This window comes from Babylonia areolata, chromosome 15 (genome assembly GCF_041734735.1).
Source record: "Babylonia areolata isolate BAREFJ2019XMU chromosome 15, ASM4173473v1, whole genome shotgun sequence".
Taxonomy (NCBI): domain Eukaryota; kingdom Metazoa; phylum Mollusca; class Gastropoda; order Neogastropoda; family Buccinidae; genus Babylonia; species Babylonia areolata.
This window is the reverse complement of record NC_134890.1, coordinates 9,198,735-9,208,602: the sequence shown is the minus strand read 5'-3', so window position 1 is coordinate 9,208,602 and position 9,868 is coordinate 9,198,735. Positions and strand designations below refer to the sequence as shown.

The 9,868-nt window shown below is 42.4% G+C and overlaps 2 protein-coding genes across 2 annotated transcripts in view; one reads left to right on the top strand and one right to left on the bottom strand.

Annotated features, from left to right (window-relative positions):
* The window catches only part of LOC143290411 (uncharacterized), a 6,957-nt gene extending 1,722 nt beyond the window's left edge, over positions 1–5,235 (top strand). The window contains exons 1-3 of the mRNA XM_076599825.1: positions 1–822; positions 2,240–2,382; positions 4,207–5,235. The exon at positions 1–822 is cut by the window's left edge and continues 1,722 nt beyond it. Coding sequence (XP_076455940.1) covers positions 1–822; positions 2,240–2,382; positions 4,207–4,708 — 1,467 coding nt within the window. The 3' untranslated portion in view covers positions 4,709–5,235. The remainder of the gene's footprint in view (positions 823–2,239; positions 2,383–4,206) is intronic.
* LOC143290410 (protein timeless homolog) overlaps positions 1–9,868 on the bottom strand; it is a 79,496-nt gene that overhangs the window by 44,014 nt on the left and 25,614 nt on the right. The gene's annotated exons all lie outside the window — the stretch shown is intronic.

The following is a 9,868-nucleotide window of genomic DNA, read 5'->3' as shown; positions in this document are numbered from 1 at the left end:
CTCAGTGACAACGCTATCACTGTGCTACAAGACAGGGGGTTTCTGGGCATGAGGAACCTGACCCTGCTGGATGTGGGCAACAACCCTGTCACACACATCGACGTCCGCTTCGCCGCCGGCCTTCACAAGCTGGCTGTCCTGGACCTGTCGTTCATCAAGGACTCTGAGCCCTTCATGGAGGGCAACTTCTTCAGAGACATCCCCTTCCTCCGCACTCTCCTCCTTCGTTCCAGCCCCTCTCTGGCACGCAACATCCTCACCTCCAACGAAACGCTCAAGTCCTTCTACCACTTGAGGGAGATGGACATCCGGGACAACAACCTTCAGACCATCGACGTCGACCTTCCTCGCTTCTTCACTGGGCTCCAACAACTGCAGTTGCTGGGCAACGCCTGGGTCTGCGACCCTCGTCTGCTGTGGCTGCACGACTGGATGCAGACGTCCAGAGACGTCTTTGTTGACATCGATCAAGTAGTGTGTGCCACGCCCTCCCACCTGGCCGGGAAAGTCATTGCTGATCTCCCCTACCATGCCTTCTTCTACACTACCACCCTTCCCACAACGTCCACCACACACAAGACTGACCAAACAGGAGACGGGAATGAGACAGAGGTGACGACCAATTCCACCTTCCTTGATCTGACGACGGTCCTGGTCAGCTCTGCTCCTACCCAGTCAGACACTGGTGATTCACAGACCACGGTCAGTCTGCCCACACCTGATGGGGTTACTGAGCAGGAGGCAGTGTCTGATGAACCATACACATCAGACACTGGACACTACCAGACTGGTTCTACCACGTCAGAAATGACAAAGCAAACAGTAAGTAGCAGTAGTAGTAATAGCATGTGTGTGTATGTGCATGTGTGTGTGTGTGTGTGTGTGCGTGCAACATACAATGCTTTTGTTTATCAAGCCATTTGAAAACCACACATTAATTCAAGGCACAACATAAATTTGGGCAGAATTAAAGGAATAGAAATCATAACTGATAAAACTATGTTTTCCTGCAGAATAATCTGGCAGTCTGTTTACACTTATATAACAAATAACTAGAAAAAATGTCATACTCCTCAGTTTCATTTACATAAAGAAGTGACATGGTTAACCATCTCTTTGTTCCCTGTGATGACATGGTTAGGCATCTCTTTGTTCCTTGTGATGACATGGTTAGGCATCTGTTTATTCCCTGTGATGACATGGTTAGCCATCTGTTTGTTCCTTGTGATGACATGGTTAGGCATCTCTGTTTCCTGTGATGACATGGTTAGGCATCTGTTCCTTGTGATGACATGGTTAACCATCTCTGTTTCCTGTGATGACACGGTTAGGCATCTGTTTGTTCCCTGTGATGACATGGTTAGGCATCTCTTTGTTCCCTGTGATGACATGGTTAGGCATCTCTTTGTTTCCTGTGATGACATGGTTAGGCATCTCTTTGTTCCCTGTGATGACATGGTTAACCATCTCTGTTTCCTGTGATGACATGGTTAGGCATCTGTTTCTTCCCTGTGATGACATGGTTAGGCATCTGTTTCCTGTGATGACATGGTTAACCATCTCTATTTCCTGTGATGACATGGTTAGGCATCTGTTTCCTGTGATGACATGGTTAACCATCTCTATTTCCTGTGATAACATGGTTAGGCATCTGTTTGTTTCCTGTGATGACATGCTTAGGCATGTTTGTTCCCTGTGATGACATGGTTAGGCATCTGTTCCCTGTGATGACATGGTTAGGCATCTGTTCCCTGTGATGACATGGTTAGGCATCTGTTCCCTGTGATGACATGGTTAGGCATCTCTGTTTCCTGTGATGACATGGTTAGGCATCTGTTTATTCCCTGTGATGACATGGTTAACCATCTCTGTTTCCTGTGATAGCATGGTTAGGCATCTGTTTCCTGTGATGATATGGTTAGGCATCTCTTTGTTCCCTGTGATGACATGGTTAACCATCTCTGTTTCCTGTGATGACACGGTTAGGCATCTGTTTGTTCCCTGTGATGACATGGTTAGGCATCTCTTTGTTTCCTGTGATGACATGGTTAGGCATCTCTTTGTTGCCAAAGACATGGTTAACCCTCTTGTTTCTGATGTTTAACACCTGTTTCCTTTGATGGCATGGTTAGCAATCTCTTTGTTGCCAAAGACAACATGGTTAACCCTCTAGTTTCTGATGATGTTTAACACCTCTGTTTCCTTTGATGCCATGGTCAACCCGTTTTGTTTCTTCCAGACGGGCGTCACAAACATCACCATGGAAACGCCAGTGCTGACCTCTCTGCTACAGAGCACCGCAGGCACAACGGAGAAATCATCCCAGGGTGAAGGTCATACCACGACACCCACGGCCGAGTGGACAGAAACTGGGACAGAGAAGTAATTGGGGAGAGAGAGTAACTGGAGAGAGAGAAAGTGAGAGAGAGAGAGGGATTGGAGAGAGTGTGTGTGAGGGTGTAATTGGAGAGAGAGAGTGTGTGTGTGTGTGAGAGAGAGAGAGAGAGAGAGAGAGAGAGATTGGAGAGAGAGAAAGTGAGAGAGAGAGGGATTGGAGAGAATGTGTGTGAGGGTTTAATTGGAGAGAAAGTTTGTGTGAGAGAGAGAGAGAGAGATTGGAGAGAGAGAAAGAGAGAGAGGCAGTGAGAGAGAGAGAGAGAGAGAGAGAGAGAGAGAGAGAGAGAGTGAGAGAGAGAGAGAGAGAGAGTGCATATAAGTGCACACACACACTCACACATCTGTTGTTTTTTTTCCTCTTTTGTTATGATGTATGCTATCTTTTACAGTTCACAATCATACTTGGGATGTGTGTGTTTCAGATTTCCCACTTGATCTATCTGAGAAAATAAAGTGCATGTGTGTGTGTGTGTGTGTGTGTGTGTGTGTGTGTTGAAATAGCCCAGCTGATCATAGGGCTTCAAGCACACACACACACACACAACTTTTCTGATACTGAGATATTAATAATTCAATCAAATGAAAAAAATATTCACTTTCCCTATACTTTTAACACATTGTTTCATTTATAAGACTGATTTCTATAAAAAATAAAAAAAATTTTTAAAAGTTTAACCCTCCACCCCCCAGCCCTTTTCCTGTGGTCAAGTAATTTTCAGCATAGTACATAACACCCAGACTTGTCACAGAAAGAATTGTCTTTTCAGGAAAAGAATAAGAGGGAAAAAGAACCTCCCCCCCTAAAAAAACAACAACCAAAAAACAAAAAACCACCCTCCAGCTACAGAAAATACTGTAGCAATCAACGTAAGTTGTGAAATAAAACAATGGTGTATCAATATCATGCCCACCTTTACACACTGCAGTACTGCAACATAAATCCTTGAGAAGATAAAAACACACCATGAAACACTGAGTAATGCGGTGAGATGGTGTCGTGGTAACACGTCCACCTGGGAAACGAGAGAATCTGAAGTTGTGAGATCGAATCCCACACTCACCAGAATTTCTTCCCTCTCCACTAGACCTTGAGTGGTGGTTCAGACACTAGTCATTTGGATGAGACTCTAAACTGAGGTCCTGTATGCAGCAGGCACTTAAAAGAAACTATGGAAAAAAGTTGTCCCCAGCAAATCCTGTGGTAAAATCCACTGTAATATACATGTGTGTGTCTGTGCATGCATGAGTCAGAATCAGAATCAGAATCAATTCTAATGTCAATTAAACCATAACAAGGTTTATAAGACACACATGCAATGTTACATATACCACACACAAAAAGTAAAACAAAATAATAGATAAATAAAATACAATAAACAAAGAACAAGAGATTGAATCACTTCTCCATGTTACGGCGTTTTTTGGCAGCAGCTGCTGACAAATTTTCCTAACATTCCCACCAGTTTGTCTTCCAGTATCAGCTAAGTTTAATAATATCTGGAAGATATTTTTGAATTTTGTGTATGAATTCCACTCAAATTCTTTGTATAATTTGCAGTCATCTTAGAAATGATATTCATCCTCAACTGTTTGACATTGTTAACATAGTCTCATTTCTTTTACGTGAGTGAAGCCTGGATTAATTACATCGAAAACAAATGAAGGCCTAAAGGCAGCTGTCAGTTGGCTCTATCCACGTGGGCAGCCTGTTGAACAAATTACTGTTTGAAAAGCGTATATGCCTGTTCTCTGACCCAAGATAGGTGCTAAAAAAAAGTACCAATAATAATGATGAATTTGTGTGTGCAGAGAGGCCACTTCCACTTCCCTACCCAAGACCAGCCGAGAACCGACCACACAACCCACACTGACCTCCACCATGTCTACCACTTCCCCCTCCTCCTCCTCTCATCTTTCAACTGCCCCTAATACCACCACCACCACCACCACCACCACTTCTCACCCCCAGCCCACAGACATCCCACGCCATGGAGGATCCAAGACACACACCGATGCCCACTCCTCTTCCTTCACACACACTGTCATCATCGCTACATGCGTGGCCGTCATCATGCTCATCATCATTGTCGTCGCTTTGCTACTGGTTCTGCGAAACAAAGGGAAAATCCGAATGGCCTTCCACAGAGCCTTGGCGCCAAAAGGCGACACAGAATTTGTGCTCTGCGACCAGGACGAGCCTGATGCCAGACCTGACACCTGCCCGATGACGAACATGTCGGGATCTGAGCAAGGGTCCACACCCAGTGTGGAGATAGCCAGTGATGATGGCCTCTGCACGAAGCTTGTGTAGTTCCAATCTTGGGACGTTTCATCACAATGAATCGCAAAGCCTTTTAAACTTCCAGTACAACAAGACTTTGAGTGCCTTTCATTACCTCTCTTTGCACTGTGTGCCATAGAAAATATTTGTCAAAATCATTTTCTCAGAAAGACTTTTGCAAACTGTGCACTTCCTCTTCATCTTTTCCCAATCTGTGATATATGTCTGTGTCAAGTTAACAATTAGTTGGACTTTCACAAAAGGTTCAAAGTCCATGCTTAGAATACATTCAGACATGTTCACTGTCATATGAATTAGGGATAAAGAAAATTACCAGTGAAGAAGGCATGTAGAAGCAAAGGAAAAGAAAAAAAAAGGTGCTTCCTGGTTGGCATGTAACGGAGGTAAAGCAGTTGTGTAATCCCTCAGTTTCTATTCAGTCCCTTCCTTGATTAGTTGTACAAATAATCCCTCAGTTTCTATTCAGTCCCTTCCTTGATTAGTTGTTGTACAAATAATCCCTCAGTTTCTATTCAGTCCCTTCCTTGATTAGTTGTTGTACAAATATTCACTCAGTCTCTATTCAATCCCTTCCCTGATGTACAAATACTGTAACTTTATTGGCTTGATTGTTTTATATTTTCAATATTCCTTTGGACTGTGAATAAGTGTACATACACAGAAAGAGAAACACACTGTAACTTTTGATTAGTGGGCAGCTGTCAAAAAGACTTCAAGTAACAGTCAAGTAAAATTTGGCTGGAAACTTGTCTGTTAACACAAAATGAAAGTTGCAATGGAGATTCACCACTGATCAAGACATTTCATGTTTTATTGTCTAATGTCCAGATGTCAATGATCAGATAATGGACAAGGCATGGGCCTTCATGGATTAAATTCAGTGCCTCCAGCCCTCAACAAACTGAACTATGCATGTGTCTGGATGGAAGACAACAGTCTTAAGAGTCCTTTATCAAAGCAGAAACTGGTTTACATGATAAAAGTTGTATCAATGTATGTCACCAACAAGACGTGTGGTTTTTGCATGCAGAAAAAGAAGTATTAATGTGTACAGGTAAAGGTCCCATAACCTCTAATGGCCATAGGGGCACATAATCCACATTCAATGTGTCAAGGGTTTGGCATAGAAAGGCAGGGCCCAGTCCTCTCTTTCTGCCGCTTTAACAGTCTCTGACCGAAGTAACCTGCCCTTTCCACACCTGAGTGGAGTGAGAAAAATCAGAGTAAAGTGCCTACAACAGTAAAGAGAAGTAACTCTCTCCATTTACAAGGTACACAACTTCAAGTAAAGTTATGCCACCAATCCAGCTAGCTCACAGGTAAATCAAAGATACATAGGAACAAACCCAGACACCTCCTTATACCTTATCAGCAAAAAGACAAGCCTGGAACTTCCTTTTTAGGAATCGTCTGTGTTTGTTCCTATTTACCTTTTATTTACCTGTGTGCTAACTGAATCAGTAGCATAAGCAGCATTGACATGCAGCTGTGCACCTTGTAAACAGAGATTTAAATGCTGCTCGATCCTTTTTTCTCCTGGCCTCATTGTTCTTACATTCAAAGTGCCTACAGCACTTTCAAAAATATAGAGTAACCTTCTAGTAGCATGTTTATATCACTTAGTCTTCCATATGTATATTTTAGCCAATGTCATGTGAGACTGTGTTGACTTTGTACATATTTTACGTCAGTTAGTCTTAGATTTGTATATCTTATTGTAAAGCACGGTGAGCCCCATCTGAGATGGGGGTACTGCACTATATAAGCCTGCATTTTATCAGTACACTTGGAAACAATGAAACAGGCAGCAAAAGATGTCTTGTTAATACTGGAGAGAGGAGGAAGAAAGCGGCCCATCATATCCCCCATCCAGACATTCCAGTCACCCCCACTGTGCTCGAGTGTGTCGCTCACATATCTGACTTGTGAGCCACACACCAACCCACAAGAACTGAAAGCAGTGCTGTCTGTCACAGGCTGCCATCACAAGCATTCTCTCCTCATGCTCTCCAGCCCACTGCAGCTGACGTGTCTGTCACTCGAACAGCAATGTAAATTATCAGTCAATAAAGGTGTACAGCACTGTTCAAACTGAGAATCTGTTGCATTGTATACCAGTACTGGGTTGTCATATTGTATAGTACTATACTGTATACTGAGGCCTGATCAGTGCATTGGTTTCCTGCACAGGACTGGCATCTGCACCCCCACTCCCCTCACCCCACAAAAAGTTTCTTTTTTTCTCTCCATTATTTATAAAAGCAGATGTGTTGTGTACATAGATAAGTCCACATGCTTTGACGCCTCCTTCATACAGAACAGAATTGCACTGCACTGTAATGTACTGCAGTATGCTGTACTGTACTCTATTGTTATGTACTCTACTGTGTTCCATGCTGAATCTGAACTGAGTAGACTGTGCCATCTTCTTCTTCGTTCGTGGGCTGCAACTCCCATGTTCACTCGTATGTATACGAGTGGGCTTTGACGTGTATGACCGTTTTTACCCCGCCATGTAGGCAGCCATACTCCGCTTTCGGGGGTGTGCATGCTGGGTATGTTCTTGTTTCTATAACCCACCGAACGCTGACATGGATTACAGGATCTTTAACGTGCATATTTGATCTGCTTGCGTATACACACGAAAGGGGTTCAGGCACTAAGCAGGTCTGCATATATGTTGACCTGGGAGATCGGAAAAATCTCCACCCTTTACCCACCAGGCGCCGTTACCATGATTCGATCCCGAGACCCTCGACTGTGCCATCAACTTTGATGTTTATATAATGCTGCATGTTTTATGAGGAAAATGAGACCAAATGCATAAAACCTAATCAACCACAGAAAGAGAGATGAAGCCCTCAAGCTTTTCACATCTTCATTCATGCACTGCACAGCTGTGTTGTATTAAATTGTATAGTATTGTACTGTACTGTATTGTATTGTGTTGTATTGTACTGTAATCTTTTACTCGCCACAACAGATTCATCACTGTGAAATCTGGGCAGCCTTTCCCTGGCAGGACAAATCACTACACACTGTCATCCCTTTTCTCCCTTTCCCTTTCCAGTATGTCTGCACAGTAACTATGTTCCTTTTCCCACAAAAGCTGTTCTCCTACAGATACGTTACCGGGTACAACTCTCCTGTTGCAGTGTTCATTTAACCCTTTCAGTGCCAAGCTCAGTGACAACTATTTGCCAAGGGATGGTTTGGTCATAGAAGGTAATATACATATTTTTTCAAAATCTAGCATGCACACAATTGAAAGTATATGTAACCTATACTTTTCTGAAAGGAAAATGAACAATCTACCCAATAATGACAATTTCACATAAATTTTACACTGTACTGCCAGTTAGCTCCCTTGACTTCCTCCATGGAAGGCCCAATTGTATGGGAAAGAAATAAAATTGCAAAAAAACAAATGTTGGAATTTATTAACTGAAAATTTATAACAAGTTAGTTGTGAACAAAATATAAAACTTCCTCCTTTCTTATGCTATCATCCAGTAAGATGATGAAAGTATTTATTTTTTGTTTGAAATTTGCACACACTGATGACTTGTAAACGAATCCAGGAAAGCACACAGAGTTTGAAACAGACTGAAATCAGGACATATTATAGGGCCCCTTCATCTAATTCTGTTGTCTGTCTTGTGACTGAAAAGAAACTGGGTCAGACTGGGTTGACACGCACTGTTCCAGTGAACCAGTCACCTAGAAAATAACTCTCCTGCTCGTCAGCACACTCTGCCTTTTATTGGTCGCAGCAGAGAGTGGAAACATCAGTTAAGATATTCACAGTTTACAACGTCACGAATCAAATTAGGTGCCACTCCAAAAATTCAAAACTTTCTAAAGCCCCAATCGGGATCCTTCGTCTGAAACAGTTGTTAACAGTAAGGCCATGACTGGGGCCATCATCCAATATAATTATAAGGATAATGATTTTGCGATGAGAAAATTCCTACAATGATGCAGATGGAAATTTCCATTCTGGGGCACTGAAGGGTTCATGTCCATGATATTCAAAGAACCTCGGTTTGTCATTTCACTGGAAAGATTGCAACTGCAATCAGGAGAAATTCCTCTCTTAGGGAGCCAATCAAGTCTGGAGTTTTGAAGTTGTAAAGTCCAGTACCCAGACCACCAATCTGAATATAGCGGAGAAGTGTTTCAGTCCCTGAAAGACCCAAACATGGAACCCTCCATTGTAATTGTGCACTTCAACAACTTGGCAGTAAGTCTTGACTACAAAGATGGGCTGCCAGATAATTGTTTCCCAGATAATTGTTCCCCAGTTACTTGCTTAGAAATATATATATATCTAAATCTGTTGTTCGTACTGATCCTTTTTTCCCGAATCTGCAGAAAAATCTATTGTCCACTAATCTCCATCCCACCCTGACCCCACCCCTGTCTGCAATGAGAGAAGGGGTGAGAGAGATGGACAGAGAAGACAGTTTGTGTTTCATAAATTGTTTTGATGTCTTCAGTACATATGTGCTCTGTGTACTATTATCATTGTCATCATTATTATCATTAAAAAAAAAAAAAAAAAAAAAGGGGTGGAGAAGAGAAAACAGGCCATACACTAGTGAGTCCAAAAGTAACATAAATTTAAATAGAGTGGTGACTAACACACACACACACACACACAGAGAGAAATTAGGCCATGAATGAATCTTCCATCAACACAAATTAAAACATAGCGGTAACGTGCACGTACACATATACATGGGTGCAACTGTTGAAAACTGACAAAAATGAAATAAGGGGAACAGGTGAGGTGAGGCAAGGTAAAGGGACAGCACTCCTGCTGGGAGGTCAGGAACGAAAGCAGAGTTACATTCTGAAAAGTATTTGAAGGCCATTCCTTGATAAAACAGAAGTAAACACAAGTGACATTTAAGACTAATTACATCACTTTAAATCTCCACTCTCCTTCTGACCACACAGTGTGACTGAGAAGTATGTCAACTGTTGAAAACACAGTCACACACACACACACACACACAAAGCATGGAAAATTCTACTCGTGCTCAGCATAATTTCTTCTTCTGCATACCCAGGCTGCACTTTCACTTGAATGTAGAAGTGTGCATGTATGACCATTGTTACCTCACCATCAAGTCAGCTATATTCGGTTTTCTGGGGCATGCATGC